The sequence below is a fragment of the Schistocerca serialis genome, chromosome 1 (assembly GCF_023864345.2).
Source record: "Schistocerca serialis cubense isolate TAMUIC-IGC-003099 chromosome 1, iqSchSeri2.2, whole genome shotgun sequence".
NCBI classification, from domain to species: domain Eukaryota; kingdom Metazoa; phylum Arthropoda; class Insecta; order Orthoptera; family Acrididae; genus Schistocerca; species Schistocerca serialis.
The window spans coordinates 1,286,261,388-1,286,285,770 of NC_064638.1; the positions used below are offsets into that span (position 1 = coordinate 1,286,261,388).

The 24,383-nt window shown below is 39.3% G+C and overlaps 1 protein-coding gene and 1 long non-coding RNA gene across 4 annotated transcripts in view; one reads left to right on the forward strand and one right to left on the reverse strand.

Moving 5' to 3' along the window:
• Positions 1–24,383, forward strand: part of LOC126419687 (uncharacterized) — a 181,863-nt gene that overhangs the window by 85,394 nt on the left and 72,086 nt on the right. The window lies entirely within an intron of this gene.
• The window catches only part of LOC126419648 (DNA topoisomerase 2-binding protein 1-A-like), a 266,920-nt gene that overhangs the window by 25,166 nt on the left and 217,371 nt on the right, over positions 1–24,383 (reverse strand). For both annotated transcript variants that reach the window (XM_050086847.1, XM_050086840.1), the window contains exons 18-21: positions 18,428–18,562; positions 14,725–14,798; positions 14,261–14,421; positions 10,539–10,585 (exon numbers count right to left, since the gene is read on the reverse strand). In XM_050086847.1, the coding sequence (XP_049942804.1) occupies positions 10,539–10,585; positions 14,261–14,421; positions 14,725–14,798; positions 18,428–18,562 (417 nt within the window). The remainder of the gene's footprint in view (positions 1–10,538; positions 10,586–14,260; positions 14,422–14,724; positions 14,799–18,427; positions 18,563–24,383) is intronic.

Consider the following 24,383-nt stretch of genomic DNA (forward strand, 5'->3'; position numbering starts at 1 on the left):
CCTGCATGAAGTGCTGATTATTTGACTGAATATACAGGGCTATTACAAATGATTGAAGCGATTTCATAAATTCACTGTAGCTCCATTCATTGACATATGGTCACGACACACTACAGATACGTAGAAAAACTCAAAGTTTTGTTCGGCGGAAGCCGCACTTCAGGTTTCTGCCGCCAGAGCGCTTGAGGGCGCAGTGAGACAAAATGGCGACAGCAGCCGAGAAAGCATATGTCGTGCTTGAAATGCATTCACATCAGTCAGTCATAACAGTGCAACGAGACTTCAGGACAAAGTTCAACAAAGATCCACCAACTGCTAACTCCTTTCAGCGATGGTATGCGCAGTTTAAAGCTTCTGGATGCCTCTGTAAGGGGAAATCAACGGGTCGGCCTGCAGTGAGCGAAGAAACGGTTGAACGCGTGCGGGCAAGTTTCACGCGTAGCCCGCGGAAGTCGACGAATAAAGCAAGCAGGGAGCTAAACGTACCACAGCCGATGGTTTGGAAAATCTTACGGAAAAGGCTAAAGCAGAAGCCTTACCGTTTACAATTGCTACAAGCCCTGACACCCGATGACAAAGTCAAACAACATTTTTTCTTAATGGTAAAGTGAACAGACACAATGTGCGAATCTGGGCGGTAGAGAATTCTCACGCATTCGTGCAGCAAATTCGCAATTCACCAAAAGTTAACGTGTTTTGTGCAATCTCACGGTTTAAAGCTTACGGCCCCTTTTTCTTCTGCGAAAAAAACGTTACAGGACACGTGTATCTGGACATGCTGGAAAATTGGCTCATGCCACAACTGGAGACCGACAGCGCCGACTTCATCTTTCAACAGGATGTTGCTCCACCGCACTTTCATCATGATGTTCAGCATTTCTTAAACAGGAGATTGGAAAACCGATGGATCGGTCGTGGTGGAGATCATGATCAGCAATTCATGTCATGGCCTCCACGCTCTCCCGACTTAACCCCATGCGATTTCTTTCTGTGGGGTTATGTGAAAGATTCAGTGTTTAAACCTCCTCTACCAAGAAATGTGCCAGAACTGCGAGCTCGCATTAACGATGCTTTCGAACTCATTGATGGGGACATGCTGCGCCGAGTGTGGGAGGAACTTGATTATCGGCTTGATGTCTGACGAATCACTAAAGGGGCACATATTGATCATTTGTGAATGCCTAAAAAAACTTTTTGAGTTTTTGTATGTGTGTGCAAAGCATTGTGAAAATATCTCAAATAATAAAGTTATTGTAGAGTTGTGAAATCGCTTCAATCATTTGTAATAACCCTGCAAATGTGGGCTGGATTTTTTCAGCCAAAATATGCCTCTGTCACAGGCAAGAATATAGCAACAGTGTAATCCAGTTTTGGAGGCAACAATGTATTCGATTTACCAGATGCGGAAGTCAGATACAAGAGTCTATATGGGTTTAGTGCTGAAAGAAATTACAAAAATTTATATTCTACAAGTGACACTAGTTCAGAGCATACAAAGATGCAGAAAATGATCTAAATAATGTGGAGAATCTTAGTGAAGTAGTCCACATGAAACAAAATGTGCTGGTTAATTGATAGTACGCCAACTGATAAAAAAATATGGAAGTAAAAATGGAATATCTCTGTCCAGAAATCCACCAAAAGTTATGCATAAAACAGTTCTTTATGTTACTGAATTGCTTCCACAACTTACAGGAGCATCTAGTGGGACTGAATCAGTAAGTAATGCTTTGAAGTCATCCTTTGATGACAATATTTTAAAAATTCTTGCAGACTGTACTATTGAAAAGGCAGAGGCAGACTGTGAGGAATGGAATCCAAGATACCCAGAAAAGCAGCAAAAATGGTTGCCAACAAATGTTGATGAAATGTACTCATTTTTAGGTGTTCTGGTAACTATGGGTGTTCTACTTAGATACAAAAAGAGACATTTTCATTGCTTGAAAATCTTTTACTATATTTCAGCTATCTACACATCAGATTTGATGACATCACTGCAACAAAAGAAAGGAGAAAGAATGATAATCTCGCTGGTGTCAGAGATGGCTTCACATTTTACGTAAAACACTGCACGTCTAATTACAATGTCATTCACATCTTACAGCAGATGAACAATTTGTATCTTTCCCAGAGGATTGTTCATATGTTGCTTATATTAGGCCGGACCTAACTAAATGTCTTGGAGTGGGTTATGCCATCATCACAGATAATTTTATTATGCCTCTTTCCTTTGCAGCTGAGCTCTACGTGAAGAATTTGACTCTCTATCAAACAATGAGGCAGAATAAGCAAGAAATACAGGGCTTGTATAAACAGTAATGAGACTGATTTTTTGGTGATGCAACTATTTTGCAGCGCGCGCTCGCCCGGGGGGATTATTGGTGGAGGTTGCCTGGCTAGAAACACGTGGCGTGCCAGACGTCTGCGGGCTCTTGTCTCGGCAGCATCGTGCGTTGAGTGAACATGCTGTTAAGTCGTCGGTCATGGCCCAACATGCAGCAAATGATCGTGCAACATTACACCATCAAGTTATGTGCGAAACTAGGAAAATCTGGTATGGAAATGTTGGATATGTGACAGCAAGCCTACAGCGATGATTGCCGCATACATTTTCAGGTGGGTGAAGAGCTTTAAAGAAGGCCAGAACAGTGTTGAGGACGAGGACCGCTCCAGACGCCCATCAACCAGCAAAACTGATGAAAACATTCACAGTGTGTGTGTGTGTGTGTGTGTTTTATTAAACACCGACCGTAGGATGGGTGTCAAGGACGATAGCGGACGACCTCGGATTTGATACAATGACATTGCACATTATCATCAGCAAAGAAAGGTCAATGAGAATGGTCTGCGCCAAGATGGTCTGCGCCAAGATGGTCCCGAAAATTTTGTCAAATGTTCAAAAGCGAACACGTTTGGACGCCTGCCAAGACAATCTCTAGAGCCTTGAAGCTGATCTGGAATTTTTTAAATAATGTTATCACCGGAGATGAAACCTGGGTGTTTCAATACGACCTGGAGACAAAGCGCACGAGTGCCGAATGGCACACCGCAGCATCCCCGTCCAAAAAAGGCTTGCATCAGCTAATTGAAGGTGAAAGCCATGCTGATTGTTTTTTTCGATGTCAGGGGCATGATTTATTATGACTTTATGCCCCAAGGCCAAACTGTCAACGGTATTTTTTACTGTGAAGTGCTCAAGAGACAAAGTCAGGGTCCATTGTGTGAGGCCAGTCAGTGGTGATGATTGGAATCTGCATCATGACAAAGTGCCGAGTCACGCCTGCTTCACGGTGGCCAGCTACCTGGTAGCCAAGAAAGGGATTCCAACAATTCCCATGCTCCCCTACAGTCTCGATGTGGCCCCGCCAGACTTTTTTTGTTCCCAAACTAAAAACTACCCTGAAACACACCATCATGGGACCCTGGAGGAGGTCCAAGCTGCCACGACGAGGGCTTTCAAGGCCATCCCGGACTCAGCGTCTGAAGCATGGAAATCTCGCATGCAGTGGTTTGTTGACTCTCAAGAGTCACACGTTGAAGAGTACTAACTGGTTGTAGCGATATCTACAATAAATTTGGATCACAAGCGCAGTCTCAAACCTTCACTCAAAGTTTTGTTGTCTAGCTCTGTAAAGAAAAGTACTTCGTTTTTCATAATGAGGATACAAGATGGCATTACATCTTGTTCCTCAACACTGTCAACACTGGGTGTTTGAATGCTTATGTATTGCGGGGGGATTAATAATATCAGCATCTTCCATCAAATTCTAAACATGGGAGGAGAAATTTTCTGCCGAACCTTGGCAAGGAGTTAATCACACCACAACTCAAATGACACACAGGACTTGTGAAATGATGATAACTGCAATGAAAAATCTGTTCCGGAACCAGAGTCTATGGGAAGTAAAGATTGTGAAGTTCCTACTTAAGTCCAGTTTTCAAAAGGGAGCCAGTGTCAGCTGTGTCTCAGAAAGTTTGACAAAGTGTAGAGTATCCCGCAAGATGTGCAAAAGATGTATATGCACAAACATTTGTAGAATCTTACAAAAACTGTGTACGTGTGTTCCATGTGGTGAAAATATTAAGTAGACAAATGCTTGGAAATTTTATAGCCCCTAATTTCCTTCAGTTGTGTTCACAGTTTCATTAGGGAAAGTTTAGCTAGTATTACATTTTTTAAAGATGTAATTAAATTTTTATGAATGTGTATGACAGAGGGAAAAATATAAAAACAAATAGGCTTGTTTAATTATTTAAATGGGTTATATTAAAAAATATTGTATATTTGTTATTTACTTAAGAGTCTTCTTCTTTTTTACATTTTATTCATTTCCAAGCAAATATCACTATTATAAAGCAAAGAGGGGAAAGCAGAAGGGTGCAAGCAGTATATAGAGGGTCTATACAAGGGCGATGTACTTGTGGACAATATTATGGAAATGGAAGAGGATGTAGATGAAGATGAAATGGGAGATACGATACTGCGTGAAGAGTTTGACAGAGCACTGAAAGACCTGAGTCGAAACAAGGCCCCGGGAGTAGACAACATTCCATTAGAACTACTGACGGCCTTGGGAGAGCCAGTCCTGACAATATTCTACCATCTGGTGAGCAAGATGTATGAGACAGGCGAAATACCCTCAGACTTCAAGAAGAATATAATAATTCCAATCCCAAAGAAAGCAGGTGTTGACATACGTGAAAATTACCGAACTATCAGTTTAATAAGTCACAGCTGCAAAATACTAACGCGAATTCTTTACAGAAGAATGGAAAAACTGGTAGAAGCCGACCTCGAGGAAGATCAGTTTGGATTCCGTAGAAATGTTGGAACCCGTGAGGCAATACTGACCTTACGACTTACCTTAGAAGAAAGATTAAGGAAAGGCAAACATACGTTTCTAGCATTTGTAGACTTAGAAAAAGCTTTTGACAATGTTGACTGGAATACTCTCTTTCAAATTCTGAAGGTGGCAGTGGTAAAATACAGGGAGCGAAAGGCTATTTACAATTTGTACAGAAACCAGATGGCAGTTATAAGAGTCGAGGGGCATGAAAGGGAAGCAGTGGTTGGGAAAGGGAGTGAGACAGGGTTGTAGCCTCTCCCCAATGTTATTCAATTTGTATATTGAGCAAGCAGTGAAGGAAACAAAAGAAAAATTTGGAGTAGGTATTAAAATCCATGGAGAAGAAATAAAAACTTTGAGGTTCGCCGATGACATTGTAATTCTGTCAGAAACAGCAAAGGATTTGGAAGAGCAGTTGAATGGAATGGACAGTGTCTTGAAAGGAGGATATAAGATGAACATCAACAAAAGCAAAACAAGGATAATGGAATGTAGTTGAATTAAGTCGGGTGATGCTGAGGGAATTAGATTAGGAAATGAGAAACAAAGTAGTAAAGGAGTTTTGCTATTTGGGGAGCAAAATAACTGATGATGGTCGAAGTAGAGGGGATATAAAATGTAGACTGGCAATGGCAAGGAAAGCGTTTCTGAAGAAGAGAAATTTGTTAACTTCGAGTATAGATTTAAGTGTCAGGAAGTCGTTTCTGAAAGTATTTGTATGGAGTGTAGCCATGTATGAAAGTGAAACATGGACGATAAATAGTTTGGACAAGAAGAGAATAGAAGCTTTAGAAATGTGGTGCTACAGAAGAATGTTGAAGATTAGGTGGGTAGATCACGTAACTAATGAGGAGGTATTGAATAGGATTGGGGAGAAGAGGAGTTTGTGGCACAACTTGACTAGAAGAAGGGATCGGTTGGTAGGACATATCCTGAGGCATCAAGGGATCACAAATTTAGCATTGGAGGGCAGCGTGGAGGGTAAAAATCGTAGAGGGAGACCAAGAGATGAATACACTAAGCAGATTCAGAAGGATGTAGGTTGCAGTAGGTACTGGAAGATGAAGAAGCTTGCACAGGATAGATTAGCATGGAGAGCTGCATCAAACCAGTCTCAGGATTGAAGACCACAACAACAACAACAACAACAACACTATTATTGCATGGGGTCTCATTTGGCCCCTCTTAGTAGTTCATGTTGATTCTAAAACTTTGGAATACAAAGGTTAAATTAAATACAAAAGAGGTGGGGGTGACTGGCCCAGCAACAATAACAAATTATTACAAAAGTTCAATGGGCTGAAGTTCATATTGTCCTTCGACATGACATGGATATTGGAACCTGAGGTTATCTCTTGAGTCACACATGTATACACCCTTTCTACATGAAGGCCAGTGCTACCAATATTGTGTGGTGCCTGCCAGGTTATACTTCTGTTCGCATCTTCATCTCAACCGTAAGTCAAGTCTTAAAATTCCTCAGCTTGTGGACCAGTCATCAGTTCAAGTAAAAATGGCTTCTCCCACTTGAAACGACCACTGTAAATTGCTGGAGAAGGTCCCGCTTGTCATAAAACAGGTGGCATGATGAAGCTGAAGCTTTTCTACGTCTTCTAAGTCAGAGTTTAAAATAAAAGTTTCCTTGGTGATGACCGTACCTCTGTCGCGTACTGCATCAACCCAAGAAGGCTGCAAGCCATTGAAGACATTTGAAACACTTGTGGTAGAGAAATGTAGTTGATCTGAGACCTTATTTTTGCTAAGCAGGAAGCAGACACTCAGTTGTAAGTACACTGACAAATGCAAAGCACTGATTTTTCAATTGGTTAGACAAAATAAGCAGAGGTTCCAGGTTTGACAGTGATTAACAAACAGTGCTGCTGCAGTCTGTAACTAATAGATATGAAAGACTAACAACTATGAAGATTCCAGGTAGAATAACTGTGACTAGAGATATTATGGAGTCACCCTTATTAACTGCAATAAGGGATAACAAGGTAAAGAAAATCAAGTGTGTGATGGAAAGTGTGTCACCATAGTTAGAACTTTTTACAAATGTGATGAATGTTGTGCAGGAACCGTCTGTAGCTATGTGGAATGTTTCGCCAACATATAAGTCAACTGTGATGAGACTGCTGAAGTTGAGGTTGAGAAAACCAGTTGAGTTGCAATTTAGCCTCAGAACTTTCCCGTGTCAGTCATTCTGTGGAAAACATCACCATCCTGAATGATGATAAATCTGGTGGAATCTATTAATCAATGTTCACAACAATAGGTACTCCCAGAATCACCACACAACCAATTCTGAAAGAAGATCTGCACTTTAAGCTCTATAAAAACCAACTGACACCAGAACCATAAGATCACAGCAAGTACCGAGAATTTGCCAGTGGTCGCATATGAAACAAAATGTAGAGAATTATTTCGTGAAGGAAAATAATGTTCAGTCATGAGGTGCACTTTGCCAAATTGCTTTCTGAATAAGCTGAATTGCGGGGCACAGAAAATCTTTGTGTAATAATGGAGAACCAGTTACGTCTACGAGGGACTGTGTTGTGTGGCATTCGGGCTGAGGGTGCAATTGGAAAGTACTTCTTTGATGATGGTGTTAGAAACACGTTAACAGCGCATGGCAAATATTACTATGCTATGCTTAGAGAATTTTTGTGGTCTTAACTGGATTGTGGGGATGCTGAAGAGGTTTGGATTCAGTAAGATAGCACAACCTGTAACACCTTGATTGCAACAATGGACTTGTTACAAGGGAGATGGCTAGGTGATTCCTCGCTAGTGTGACACGAACTGGTCACCACGATCTTATGATTTAAAAACATGAAATTTCTTTCTGTGAAGGTATCTGAAATCTACTGTGTACACCAAACCAAACCACTCTCATTTCCAGAACTCAAGGATTACATGTAATTTCAGAACTAGAGGTGCAAGTTTGTCAAAAAGTTATGGAAAATTTTATAGAAAGAATGAGAGGGTGCCTGCAATCATGGAGGGCATCTGAATAATATCATATTTCGTACATTTGACAGTTCCTGTCCCATTACCACCAGACTCCTTGTTGGTCACTGTGAATGCTACACCATTGTACACCAGCATCATCAACAGGCACACGGCACTGTGGCCAAGGAGCACTGCTTTCCCAGCATCCTCCTGATGTCAAGCCCACCACCTCTTTCCTAATTCTCCCGGCCAACCACATCCTGCCCCACCATTATTTCACTTTCATAGGCAAATCTATAAACAAATCCATGACAATTCCGTGTGTACTCACACAGCACCATCCTGAACTGACTTATTTATTGGCCATATGGAGGAATACTTCGTATCCAGTCAACAGCTAAAACCCCATGTCTGGTTCAGATTCACTGATGAGATTTTCATGATCTGGAGTCATGACGTAGACAACCATAGCTCAAGCTTCCTTCATAACCTCAACACCTACCCCCAAATCTGTTTCACCTACTCATGTCTCCTCAATCTGTAGAGAATTTATTAGAAGACAAAGTTCCCCAGTGCACAATGAATACACTATGTTGTACGTGCACTGTCATGTTTGTGGTGCCCTTCATTCAGTGCGGCCTACAGTCTGCATTCTCACCGTAATCTGTACATGACTTGTCAAGATAAATTCTATCTTCCTCACCTTTTGTTTTGTTTGGTGCATATGTTGTAATTTACGGTGTGCCATGTGTTTTGTCTTATCATTAGCAGTCAAAAGAAAAGCCTTTGAAAAATCTGACAAAGGTTTAAGTGGTAAGTAGTTAGCTGAAATGTTTAGCATGGGAACATCAACACATTCAGACATAAAAGAAACAGGTCCTCAATTTTAAACTTTGCATCCATTCTTGAGAATCAAGGTGAGAGTTCAGCGAGAGAAGCAATGGAAACAGCAGAAAACAAAGAGCCTGAAGAAGCTGTATTCAAGTGGTTTTTACAGTAGTATAGGAAACTCTCCTTTAAGGCCAACTGTTTGCATAAAAGTAAAACTCTTATCACAAAAATCGACAGTTTGTCTTCACTTTAGTTGAATAATTGCTGGCTATGGAATTTCCAGGCAATGCACGGTATTCATGAGTTGGTCTGAAGTGGGGAAGAACTATAAGCAGACACAAAAGCAGCAGAAAATTTTATTGAAATATTAAAGTTTGAAGCATAATCTTATGACCCTGAAGTTTTATACAATGCACATGAGACAGGCATTATTTAGAAGGCTCTGCCTGAAATAAATTAAGCTTCTACAAAGGTAAGTAGTGCTCCTGGCCATAAGGGTAGTAAAGACTGTTACTAGGTTGAACTGTACCAACTCTGTGGGAAACAAAATAGAAAAAAAAAAAAGTCTAAAAATCCCAGACTTTCCGAAATGTCAGAAAACTTCCCATATTTTACAAGAATCAATGAAGGCCTTGGATGATTGCAATTGTTTTGCAAATGGTATGGTTCAATTTTCATGACTGAAGTAAAAAAATACCACGCAGCCATAGTGAAAGCAGACAGTAAGGTGATGTCAATTCTAGACAATGCAACCCTCTCCCCCTCAGCTGCGCATGATAGGTGACGCAACTAGGTAGTGAGAGTAAGGAGGAGGCTGTGGCAAGGAGTGGGGGTCAGTAAAGTGTTGCTTGTGGGAGTATACAGGGATGAGGTGGAGAGAGGATAGGGCAGCTAGGTGCAGTCCGGAGGTTAGATGGAGGGCAGGAGGTAGTGGAGAGGGAGAGAGAGAGAGAGAGAGAGAGAGAGAGAGAGAGAGAGAGAGAGAGAGAGAAAGGGCTGTGTAGTGCTGGAATGGGAACAGGGGAGGGGCTAGAGGGTAAGGACAAAGATTAATGAAGGTTGAGGCCAGGAGAGATAAAAACTCGCTCCCACCACCATATAAATTCCAGAAACTAAAGGTAACCAAAATACAGTCATGAACTTTCCTTCTAAAGGCCTCAGACCTGCAGATGTATCAGTCATTACCAAAGGCCACACCTTTTCCCCACTCCCAAGATCAATCATGCAGGACTTGTTAAAGACCTCTCCTTCTTCCAGTCCCCACAGTGGAAACACCTTTTCGCCACCAATGCCACCAATCAGACTCAACCAAAGGCCAATGTTGATCATTGCCTGACTCAATTCAGTCCTCCATCCAACCATGGTCCACCCCCATGGGCCCCAAATCACACCTTGTTAATTTTCCAGGATTTCTTAACCTTGAACCTTGCTTCGTCATCATTCCCCAAATCGCGAACCTTATCCGCTAACCCGCCATCCCCTTCCCATCCAGGCTGTCAAGTGCACCTAGCTGCCCTGCCCCCTCTCCAACTCATTTCTGTATGCTCCCACAAGCAGAAATTTTCTGTCCCCCACCCCTATCCTGTTATCCAGCTTCCTCCATACCACCACCACCCAGTTGCGTCTCCCGTTATGCACAGCTGCTTGCAGTGGGGTCAGAGACAGCAGTTGTGTGTGTGTGTGTGTGTGTGTGGAGGACAGACACACTTGTGCATGCATTCTATCTCTAACAAAGTCCTTGTTGGCCAAAAGCTCATTTTCTGGTGGCCTTCTTGTTGTGTCTATCTGCAACTCAGCATCTCTGCTATATGATGAGTTGCAGCTATCCTTTTCATAACACTGCTTACATTCCATCCTGGAGTTTCTATTGTTTAGTTGTACTTTAACAAAATAAGAGCAAATATATACCTGAGAGGCTTCGTCGCTAACAGCAGGATCAACCCAGTCCACACAGTCTGAAACAAATCACATTTATTAACATACCCCCAATAGGAATGAGAGAAAAAGTTAGGACCTCATACAAAGAATGAAAAATCCATGATTGAATAAATAGTAGTAATAGTAATAGTAATAGTAATAGTAATAATAATAATAATAATAATAATAATAATAATATGAATTGTGACAGACTACAACTCACAACTTAAAGTTGGCATTTGAAGCAGAGAGGCACATTTACAAGTAGAAAGGTTTTCAAAAATGGCTCAAATGGCTCTGAGCACTATGGGACTTAACATCTGTGGTCATCAGCCCTCTAGAACATAGAACTACTTAAACCTAACTAATCTAAGGACATCACACACATCCACGCCCGAGGCAGGATTCGAACCTGCGACCACAGCGGTCACGCGGTTCCAAACTGAAGCGTCTAGAACCGCACGGCCACACCGGCCGGCTAGAAAGGTTTTCCTTTTTATAACTATCAGAGTAAATTCTTCATTAGATGTACACACACACACACACACACACACACACACACAGCCGAGGCCACTTTTACCTCCGGCTAACTGGCTAATGCCCAACTGCGTGAGTAGTGTGACAACATTTTAAATGTGTACATCTAGTCACATATTCTAATTTGGCATAAAATAGATGCTGCAATTTCAAGCCCCTGCTCATGAGAAAAGGGACTAAGAAAGTTGAGAAAGATGCAAAAAGAAAATTAGGACAGATATCAGAATTATGAAAATGGAAGCAATAGTAATAGAAATTCACATAACACACAAGACTTAACAGCAGAACACGGGACACATGTTTTCTCCTTCACATTGAATCTAAATCCTACAGACTTTTATCCATTTTCGGTGCCAGGACTAGCGATTAATTCACAACCAAATTTGTTCTTCTCCACTATAATTGTGAATCCTGTTTTATTTTGCTACAGCCTGGTTTCCATGATGATGCTGGGCTACACGCAGCTTTGCTACTGGCCACTGCGCATGCATGGTGCGGGTTTGCTCAACTCGTTGGAAAAATTAAACATTTTTGGCTTGTTCCAACTTCGGCGACACTAGTTGCATGTGTATTGAGGTTAGGTGTGTCGATAGATAGTAAACAAACTGAAATATTAAGTGGGCAACAGAGGAAATCATTCGCTTTCTGGGTACCGATGCTATGCGTAAGTATTTTTAAGATTTAAATGGCGCTGACTACAGAAACAAAAGGCGACTTGTTGCTGTGCCTGAGAATGTCACATGCGATCTGAAAATGGATTCACAGACAATATATGACTGCAGAGCAAAATCCACTCAGTTAAAATTATAGATGTACATACACAAAGGAATTAAGGAAAATACAGGCAAGCAGAACATCCAGCTGCGTAATAGCCCACGCCTACAAGGCTAAAATTTCGAGGTTCAAGTTAGCAAATTCTTCTTTAAGGAAGGTAGTTGACAAAAGGAAAGGTTACAGAAATCTGGAAAGCTGAACTCTTTATTCGATATATTTAAAGCATCACAGCAGTGTTTCCCATTCACAGACTCTAGTACAGACGATTAAAATAACTTATAGTCTTCCAGCACAATTTCTTTCAGCAAAGTTGGTGATCAACTGAGCTGAAGTCTTTCCTTCAAGCAGTCACGAATCCAATGACGTTTCTTATTTTTTTATCTTTTGTCTCGCACAGCGATTTCATGCAAAACATTAACTCTGCCAGCACTCTCAAAGCTTTTTTTCCGTTGTTTCATTCTCCTCTCTGAGGGAGACGAGCCGACTGTTCTAAGGCAAGTTGCTTCAGACAATTGGTTCTAGGGAGTTTTATTTGTCCTTTATTTATTTATTAATTGTTTCTTGCTAAAGGGGAAGGGCTTATTTCCCCCAACTGGAAATTTACATTGCTGAGGTGCACACGCTCCACATGTCCGTCCGCTATCCTCTCCTAGAGGGAACTGCCAAAACCTTTGCACGCGGCTGCGGCAGCCACAAAACAACTGAACTGAAGCATACACTGGTGGTGCCATGTCTACAGACATAAATGAAACTACCTGCGTACAACTCGTTGCACACAATCAGTAGCGCAAGCCAGTGTCGTCGTGTAAACCAGACTCACTACTTTCATTTTCAGGTGTCACAAATACATCTGTTTTCAGTTTGTGAAACTTAATAACACATTAAATGCAAAATAATATTTTATGCAAACAATAATGTGAAATTGGTGACTTTTAGTGATGTAACTCCAAACTGGCTTTCAACATTTTTGTCAATGCTAAGGTTCATTTATAACCTTAAAAAGGTAGCCGATTTCCCCCGCAGATATAATTTCAAATGAATATTTGAAATGTCTTACTTCATTCCAGTAATAGTTTTCTCCACCATCACATTTTTTGACACCCAACTAGTCCCTCAAAAAAGTGGAAGCTTTTGAGAAATCTTCAATGCAGTGTATAAATGCAGAATGCAAGAATAAATATGGAAACCACCAAATACAGGAGTTAAATATATAGCTTTTAATGCCAAGACCACAATTTTCCTAATATCCTTCAACATTTTATAGAGATGATTACTTCGCACGCCATGCAGGATCATTCTCGTGCAAGCTGGGACATGGAACAGCTGACAATTTTTGGAACTGTCGCACATACTGTTCTCATATCATCTGCTATACTATTGAAAATAATGAGCTTTTTATCCTACATTTATTTATGCAACTGGACATTTTCCTGTATTACCGTCATCCTGCGAGATTACTGACAATAACCTGGTTTGCTCGCTATGATGTTTTAAAATTACATACTGTTATTGTCTTGGTATTTTCAAATGCATGTTATTGCATTCTATAGCTAATGATGCTTTCAATTACATATTCACCACTCTTTCACATTTTGAATTATCTGAAGATGGCTGCAGATAGCAACTGAAACTAGTCATCGTACCTTAAATGTGATAGGGAAGTTGCAATCTATGTATTAACATATTTTTTACTTTCAAAAAATTGATTTACTAAAACAGCACTTTAGCTTTGTAAAAATATAAATCAACATGGATCTGCTCAATTTGGTTCTGATGGACAATCACAACACAAGATATATCACGTCACACAAATATGAGTGTCATCACAAACGACAAACAGAAGAATTAAATCATGCCACGAGTACTGTGACAGTTTCTTATGCAATCACGTTCACCAATGTCACCAACTCTCCATTGCATTACCATCGAACAATAAAGCAGCTATGCTACCTAAATTTTTTCATTTTATCTTGTCCACATTAATTTATTACAAGAAAGGAATGAAACAAAGATTGTGATGCCTCATAGAACACAAGGATGTTAGACACAGCTGACGTTTGTTAAGTACAAGGATGTGGATGGAAGTCAGCTATGCCCTTTTAAAAAGGAACCAACACAGTGGTTGAAGCCATTAAGGGAAACCATGGGAAACTATCATATGGTTGGCTGAATGGAGATTTGAACACTAGTCCTCCAAAGTTTGAGTCTAGTGTGCTAATCTCTTTACAACCTCACTCTACAAGGTATCTACAGTCAATTAAGCAGTTACCATATGTTTTCAAACTCTGAAAGCATACAGCACTGAATTATGTAACGATGTTACACTACACAGTTGGAAACAGCACAAATTACAGCCTGCTATTGCTAAACTGTACAGGACACTTCCTGTAATTTATACCAACCTGTATTAATCTCCAGAGACGCTGGCAGGTTTTCAGTCTTTTTACTCTCTCCTTGGTCTACATTTTTCACCTTATTTGGAGTTTCTTCTCCACCCTCAAACAGTGGAGCCCTTGGTGAATTTACAGGAACAGTCAGAATTTCTCCCAGGGCATGTAACTGCCTAAACATAAAGAGAGCAACATTATAAACATCTCTCTCCCTCTCTCTTTCCCTCTCAACAACTAGGCACTGTATATCCAATGGAACAGAAGTGCAACAACAAATGGAGTATCATAATGCAGGAAGACAAAACTGAGACAACTGAAATTAACATGACATAAATCCGCGAAGTGTTATTTGCAACTGAAAGTTAGGCATTCAAAACTATGAGAATCTGAAAAACTGGAGCAGCAAAAAACTGTCTTGTGTTACTGTCCATATTAATGCAGTTACTTTTGTAAGAAATCAATAATGAATTACTTACGTATTAATACCAGCTGATGGGCCATTTTGTGTAGCTTCTGGTTGCTGCTGGTCCTGTTGAGCCACCACCTTTTCCTGAAAAAGAGACTATAGTTTGGAAAAAAAGCTATTTTTGGAAACATAAAAGATTATAACTTATCTTCAGTTAAGAAAGTGCACACAAGATATGAGACATGACAATTATAAAATTTAATTGATGAAGCTGGCCAATAATTTACCCTGAGGATGTATGACCAGTTTTACAGTTTGTTGGCTAAGTGAGTCACAATGAGTTGGTCACACAGCTGTTGCATTGCCAGATTACTAGGAACCTGCTTAAATTGCAGGCAGGATATGAGTAACAGAAAATAGCCACCCTCAACACAACGTACATATGGTTTACCAAAGTAACTGTTTATTTCACAATCTTTATAAGCTGTGAGTGCACTGACAGATTGATATGCTTTCCCTTATATCCAGTTGTGAAATTTTTGCAAAAAATTTGAAGCTCTAATCACTCATGTGTTCCATGATATAATTAGAAGCCCATTATACATATTGCAGAAAATGTTACTGGTCTGCAAACTCATACAAAGATTTACTAAGACTTTAACACCAAGCTGCAGTTCAGGGTGCAGGAGTCGAGAAAATCAACTGTAGGAAATTTTTCTAACTATATGATCATGCAAAGAGTTTTTAAAATTCCATAGATCTATTGCACAAAAGGGGTTACACACTTTCAGAAACAATTGATATGCCATACATCTACAACACTGCTCTCCCTCCTGGGTCTTGTTACATTCATTATGTACACCATACTGATCATATTCTTAACACGATCTTGCTTACAGCTGTCAGTCCGCAGTTTGGAAACACTCAAAAATGCATTTAATACACATACCACTACTGAAACTGTACATCTAAATATATAATAAAACTCATGCTTATGCACCGATTCGCCAAGTAGGTTGTTGTTGTTGTTGTCTTCAGTCCTGAGACTGGTTTGATGCAGCTCTCCATGCTACTCTATCCTGTGCAAGCTTCTTCACCTCCCAGTACTTACTGCAACCTACATCCTTCTGAATCTGCTTAGTGTATTCATCTCTTGGTCTCCCTCTACGATTTTTACCCTCCATGCTGCCCTCCAATGCTAAATTTGTGATCCACTGATGCCTCAGAACATGTCCTACCAACCGGTCGCTTCTTCTTGTCAAGTTGTGCCACAAACTCCTCCCCAATTCTATTCAATACCTCCTAATTAGTTATGTGATCTACCCATCTAATTTTCTAATAAGTGAATTTAACTGTGATTCACAGGAAAATCTTTTACATTATAACTCACTCGTCACACATTGACTATTCAATGACTAAGCTTATTGCTACCACAAATGGTACACCAGTTCAAACAAATACGGCTTATCATGTCTTTCAGGCGACACCCAGTGTTAACGGAAAGTGAGTGAGTGTGAGTGTGTGTGTGTGTGTGTGTGTGTGTGTGTGTGTGTGTGTGTGTGTGCGCGCGCGTGTGTTTTCCCTTTACAAACAAAACTATGTGGAATTTTGTGCAACTGCTCATTAGCTGCTGAAGTACTGGGTATTCTCATATTTTACTGTTTCTCTTAATACATTTTGCTAAACCAAATATCGCACTAGACTAATTCGGGAACACACTACTGAATAAGTACATAAAAGTCTGCTTTAAAAATCTTTTGTTTGTAATGAGAAGGAAACCAATGCTTCTGTTGACATGAGGAGTTGCATGAAAGACCGTGATGAATAGTACTTGTTTGGGCTGACTCCAACTACGCACTGCAACAACAAAACTGCAAATATCTGGCGAAACACTAGATAAAAATCAACTAATGACTCTTAGAAGGAATAGCCTGTGCATTAATATGGACTATGTCACCAATATTTATGGGGTGCATTTGGTTTTATTTGTATATCATTAAAATTAATGAATCAAAATTAGTGTTACTATTAATTAACTACCTAAACCTACGATGAAATATAAATCTACAGATTGATATTCTGATTTCCTAGACACAATTTCTGAGTAGTTTACTTTACTTTTCAACATTAATACTTCAACTCCTTATTCAAACTGTGTTTATTTGAAAATCTGGTAAAACAAGGAAGGAATTTAAAATTAAACTAAGAAAAAAATGTGGAAAAAGCTAAATATTTATCTTGCTGGTCTGCTGGTCTGCTGGTGTGTCACATACAGCAGCTAGAACATAACTGTTCACCTACCTTCTCCCATCCATAGCTTACTAAGCAGGTTCTACTTTCTACTTGTTTTAGTTGCCCTTTGTATTTTTGATAATCATTGTTGCTACAGCTGACTCACAGTCAGTTTCAATGTGTACTTCCTTCAAGAGGTCAGGAGTATTTGTTGCCAACACATTTAATACAGGTTGACTAGAAGGGGGTTTCCAAACTATATGTTCAAAGCTGTGTTACAAGAATGCATTTGGTATCATTTTACAGGCTATCTAACGACATCAATAATATTGTTACGGCAATTGACTGTCGGATGATCAAAGCCTCTCCCAATGATGACATTATCATTTGGGAACAAATGTACCAGCAATCTCGAGCTATCCTGAAAGTTGTGTCAAAACTGGAGGTGAGTCTGGTAGTTGATATGATGACCGAATTGTGAGTTATGCCCACCCTTGATACTACTCACTACCTCACATGCTGCTTCAATTTCTCATGAGTTTCTTGTCTACTGTGACAAACACACTACTTCCATTTCCCATTAACCTAAACTTTTGCTACAAACATATATTTGTACCAAAAATCTCACAGCTGTCAATTTTGAGCTTTAGAAACAATTATGTACCTAGAAATATGTGTGGAACACTGCTTATTAGGGATGCTTCAAACAATGGAATTTTTTTCTGACTGCTTTGGCAATTGATAATTAAGTTTTTAACAACAGTTTCTGTAGGGGGTATTTCTTTAGGTCTTACATGATATTTTGTGCTCTCCTCTAGCTATCATTAGCTGGATTGGATGAAGAGTTGTAAAATGCAACAAACCCTTACCTATGCTCCACACAGTAAGGTTAACTGGAACAGCACAAGAATATAAAGAGACAACCCAGCTTTTCATGGAATCTGAAGATACTACTGCCAATATTTGTAGAAGGTACAAATGTAGTTTACAACTGATTATTTTTTTTGTGATGAAAACAAATACATGCACAACATTTGTGGATAAATGCATACATCTAGTTTTACAAGCGACGACATAGTTCAAATTACATTTTTCATTGCACATATTAACATTCAAAAATACTCAATATGTCAAGAAGTATGCAGAAGTTTTGATATAATTGATGAAAGATAATGGGGATAAAAATACAAACAGCACATCTAGTTTCTATGAAAAATGTTAGAATCTAGGATTTCGAAGCAAATTTATATGACACACAGGGTCTCATTTGTATACAGAGGAGAACTGATCACCATCTCACACATTTAAATAAACATGCAAGCAGAAGGTAACTTCAGTTGAAGTGCTTTAAACTTACCGTATATACTACTGTGTCAAAGAAGTTCCACTATTATATACTACTGTGTCAAAGAAGCTCCACTACCAAGTATCGAGCACTGATGTAGATGATAAGATCTAAAATCATGGAGCACCACATTTCTTCCACTTGACGTGTCTGATAATGTCATCAAAAAGTAATTCAGTTTACTTGAAATACTTACAGTCTGTGGACTGCTTTCACTCTGCAGATTGTCCTTTGAGGTACCAGCTACAGGTGAGAAGTGAAGTGGACGTGCTGCTACATGGGGGGAAGCCAGGGTATTATCTTCCTCTTGCTGTAATTCTTCTGTCTTCAGCTATTTTACAACAAAAGTTAGCAGTTATGTGAAGGGTCTATATTACCAGTAAGTAAGAGTAATATGATTACTTAAATTTCTACATGGCATAATACTGATTTACCAGGGATGGTCCTGTTGCTCATTTTCCACATAGCTGACTTACCTAGCAAGGATTTGCCGTTTAATATGGACTCTAAATCTGGTGCAACTAGCCACTTATCACATTAACAAATCGTTGCCAGAGGCAAAAGAGACAACAAGTGACTGAAAAAAATAATAAATAAATGAAAAATACACTAAAGTTTGACAAAGACTTGAACTTCGGACACCTTGATTTGCAGTCCGGTAAAAACTTTTTGGAGAACTACAGAATGAGGTATAGTTGCACATAAACAAGTAGTAATAAAAATATTGGAATTGCACACTGCACAGGAAGCTAACTTCCCGAAATGACTTTGTTCATCTAGGGTTTATTGTGATGCTGCAAATCCTCGACAAAGTCCACAGCTGTGAGTAAGGTTTCTGTACCTAGCTTACCCAGACAATCCTTGTCACTATATTCATTATTCTTGGCTAGGATGTCAACTGTTACCTGGTCCTCTTCACCAAATACCTAGTCAGAGCCTCATTCTGCTATTATGTGGCCATGGTTAGTGCTAGATTTTACAATACTTATGACATGGTGCCTTGATTTTAGTTTTTGTGTAGCAGTTGCCTATACTAGTCTTATAACCTATATTTTCAGTGCAATTCCATTTCCGAACTGTCTCTTAAAGTCTTATCAACTCTCTCCTACAATCTACTTTCTTCTGCAGCTGAATGAGGATCCTCACCATCAACAGGCTACAGAAATGTCTAAACTACTCCCTTTAGGCCCTTTTCTTTTTATCTTTTACCTTTTCCCCACATCTAACTTTCTTTTGTCCCTTCAAATGTTCTCATTCAGTTTTTACAGCACCAACAATTGCCTGAAGAGTTCAAATTTTCACCTCTTGTTCTACAATCTTCTTTCTTGTCTTTTAAACATTACCTACATACCCATGAAAGCATCTAATTCGGAGTCCATTATTTGTCCCAGTGAAACCACAATGCACAACCCCTATGCACCAATCCCAAACTTTTAACTAAGCTGTGGCAGGATGCACATTTATCACTCATTGTAATACTTTTATATGAGGGTTGGAACTTTAACAGTGGCAACTACTTATTTACAGTTCATACAAAATAGATACATGTTTCAAAGTTTTACTGACCTTCAAAGTAGTCACCAGCATTGTGTATAACCCGCTGCCAGCAATGTGGAAGTAGTAGGATACTCTTAGCAGTGCCAGTTGTGTTGACAGTTTCAGTGGCGCGGTCTACTACCCGACAAATTTGTAGCAGTTCTGAAGTGAATGCCGTGAAGTGTTTTCTTCAGTTTAGAAATCTATGCTGTTCATTTTTGGAACACAACCTATGACCAGCTTAGAGACAGAAGTGATGACACTTTCAGCAGGACGTGACCATCATTTTGCAGGACAATGCTCGAGCGTGTACAGTGCAAGCTGTTACTTATTCGTTAGATTAGATTAGTACTTGTTCCATAGATCATGAATACGACACTTCATAATGATGTGGAACGTGTCAGGTTAATAAAAGGTGTCTATACAAGATATTACATTAGACAAAATATTACATGACACTCAATAATTTTTTTTATTTTTTATTTATTTATTTATTTTTTGGAGGCTGGGAAACTACCCACTTACTATATCCAAAAATTCATCTAATCAGTAGGAGGAGTTGCCATTAAGAAATTATTTTAATTTCCTTTTAAATGCTATATGGCTATCTGCCAGACTTTTGGTGCTATTAGGTAAGTGACCAAACACTTTTGTGGCAGCATAATTTACCCCCTTCTGAGCCAAAGTTAGACTTAACCTTGAGTAGTGAAGATCATCCTTTCTCCTAGTGTTGTAGCCATGTACGCCACTATTACTTTTGAATTTGTTCGGATTGTTAATAACAAATTTCATAAGTGAATATATATATTGTGAGTCTACAGTGAAGATTTCTAGCTCTTTAAATAAGTGTCTGCAGGATGATCTTGGATGAGCTCCAGGAATTACTCTGATTACATGCTTTTGTGCAATGAACACTCTTTTACTCGATGATGAGTTACCCCAGAATATGATTCCATACGAAAGCAGAGAATGAAAATAGGCGTGGTAAGCTAATTTACTCAGATGAATATTGCCAAAATTTGCAATGACCCTAATAGCATAAGTAGCTGAACTCAAACATTTCAGCAGATCCTCATCAATGCATACGCCCAGAAATTTTGAATATTCTACCTTAGCTTCCGATTTCTGATCGAAGTCTATATTTATTAATGGGGTCATTCCATTTACTGTGTGTAACTGTATATATTGTGTTTTGTCAAAGTTTAATGAGAGCCCATTTGCAGAGAACCACTTAATGATATTCTGAAAAACATCTTTTACATTTTTCTTGTCTGTCGGGTGTGATAGCTATACTTGTATCATCGGCAAAACGTACCAGCTTTGCATCTTCGTGAATATAGAATGGCAAGTCATTAATATATATTAAGAACAGCAGAGGACCCAAGACCGAACCTTGCGGCACCCCATTCTTGATTGTTCCCCAGTCTGAGAAATAATCAGTTTTTTGCATATTATGTGAAATGTTTATTTCAACTTTCTGCACTCTTTCAGTTAGGTATGATTTAAACCATTTGAGCACTGTCCCATTCATACCACAACACTTGAGCTTATCTAGAAGTATTCCATGATTTACACAATCAAAAGCCTTTGATAGATCACAAAAAATCCCAACGGGTGACTTCCGGTTACTCAGAGCATTTAATATTTCATTAGTGAAAGTATATATAGGATTTTCCGTTGAAAAACCCTTCTGGAAACCAAACTGACATTTTGTTAAAACTTTATTTTTACAAAGGTGTGAAGCTACTCTACAATACATTACTTTTTCAAGAATTTTGGATAAGGCAGTCAGAAGAGAGATTGGGTGGTAGCTGTTGACATCAGACGTATCCCCTTTTTTATGCAGTGGTATAACAATGGCATACTTCAGTCTATCTGGGAAAATACTCTGCTTCAGAGAGCTATTACATATGTGGCTAAGAATCCCACTTATTTCTTGGGAACAAGCTTTTATTATCCTGCTGGAAATGCCATCAATCCCATGTGAGCTTTTATTCTTGAGAGAGAGTATTTTCTTCCTAATTTCAGATGGAGAGGTGGCTGGAATTTCAATTGTATCAAATGGTGTGGGTAAGGCATCTTCCATTAACTGCTTTGCTTCTTCTAATGAACATTTAGATCCTATTTTCTCAACAACATTTAAAAAATGATTATTCAAAATGTTTTTGATTTCCGGCTTGTTGTTTATCAAGTTTCCATTCGCTTTGATGGTGATGCCGTCATCCTGTACTCTTGGTTGTACTGTCTCCCTTGTAATAATATTCCAAATTGTTTTGATTTTGTTATCAGAGGTATTAATCTCAGACATGATGCACATGCTTCTGGACTTTTTAATAACCTTTCTTAATGTGACTTTTTAATAACCTTTCTTAATGTGACTTTTTAATAACCTTTCTTAATGTGACTTTTTAATAACCTTTCTTAATGTAGCACAGTAGTTTTTATAAAATTTGGCCATTTCTGGGTCATTACTCTCCCTTTTGTGGTTACAAGATATTTTTATTCCTTTAGTAAGCCAAGGTTTTTTGCATAGTTTCTTATAATTAGATTTAACTACTTTCTTGGGGAAAAAGTTTTCAAATTCTCTTACAAGTGTATCATGAAATAAGTTATATTTTAAATTAGCATCGGGTTCCTTGTAGACCTCATCCCAGTCTAACTGCTGAAGATTTTCTCTGAAGTTTCTAATTGTTGAGTCATTAATTGAATGCACAACTTTGGAGGGTAGTTTTGTATTCCTCAATGAAGCTATGTCATATACTGTAACTAGCTGAGCATCATGATCAGAAAGCCCATTCTCAACAGGACAAGAATTTATGTTTTTAAACTTATCTTGGTCTATAAAAGGGTTATCTATCAATGTGCTGCTGTCCTTTACTACCCGAGGAGGAAAATTAATGACAGATGTCACATTGAAAGAACCGAGCAAGACTTCCAGGTCATTCTTCCTATTACACTCTTTCAATGAATCAACATTGAAGTCCCCACAAATAATAATTTGCTTTCCCCTATCTGACATAGCACAACAAGGCATCCAAGTTTTCCAGGAATAAATGAAAGTTTCCTGAAGGGGACCTATACACTGTTACAATTATAAAAGAGCCCTCCTTCAGTTTAAGTTGACAGGCACATGCTTCAATATGTTGCTCTAGACAAAACTTTTTTTGTATCTGAGCTTTCTACACAGTGATAACTTTTGACATATATGGCAACTCCTCCTCCCACCTTATTCTCTCTACTCATATGTGCAGCTAGTTTATAACCACTGATATTTACCTTTTCCATATCAGACACAATGTGATGCTGAGACAGGCATAGTATATCTATTACATTATTAGATTCAATGCCATCTAAACAAACCAGGATCTCATCTACTTTATTCTTCAATCCCGGAATATTTTGGTGAAAAATGGTAACATTATTTTTATTTTACTTTTCTGAGAATCTACTTTTTTCTTTAATCCACCAATATTTTGGTTAAATATGGCAACATTATTATTTACTTTCCTGTTGTGAGAATTTTGTGAGTTTTGGACCTCTTTAGCACCTGCCTGCCTGAACTTCTCATTGGACACTGATATTAGCCTAAAAAAAGAGGTACATCCATGAGTACTAGTGTCCCCCCTTATGGATTTCGGTAACAACCCTGCCAGTTTACCCTTCCCTTTCATATTGAGATGTAGGCCATGCCTTGTGAAATCCCCCGTATCAATAGCCTCGACAGGAACCAATCCAATGTCTGACAGAGTGGCCGCCCTACGCAACTGATCCAACTCCATATTTACCTTCCTGACAGAGCTGTTGAACTGGGGCTGATCATGCCGCACGAAAGCGAGCATCAGCTCAACACTGGTATGGGTCGTTGCTGAGGCTATTTTCACCAGGTCACACTCAATGCTGTAGCCCTGATCCCTATCAATACTGTTTCCCACTCCATCCACTACCATCACATGATCCTGCTTTGTGAATCCCTTGCAGGAACGTATATCCTCTACCACCTGGCTAAGACTTGCGCTTGGCTTGAAAAAGTTTATGACCTGGTACCTGTCGCCTAATTTTTCCTGCAAAATCTGGCCCACACCTCTACCATGACTGCTACCTAGCAACACAACTTTCCTCTCACTTTCTACTTTTTTTTGAAACAGTTGGTTTCATAGTGAAATTCTGTTGCATCTTAACTACATCTACTTCTACTGGAGCCGCTTCCTTACTTAACTGTGGTAGCAAGGCAAATCCATTGGTTGTGCCAATTGTGAAACTGTCAGACACTGTTCTCTTTCTGTGGCCCCTCTTGCCAGCTACCACTTCCCACCACTGTTTACCCTCCTCCCCCCTTAACCTCTCCAGTTCCTCCCTCGCTCTGTCCAAATCAGCCTGAAGGGCTCTAATTTTCTCCTCCTGTTCAGCTATAATCCTATCTCTTGAGCAAACCTTGCAAGAGAATGGAAGAGTCCCATTTGCTTCGCCAATTCCCATGCCACTACAATTTCCCCAATGAAACCTCCTGTCACAACAGTTGCACAAAACCCCTTTGACTGATGGGGCTGCTAAGTGCTATACCACCTACTGCACTCCCCTGACTTAAGCCCTCATATGTTCAATTCGATTTCTAAACT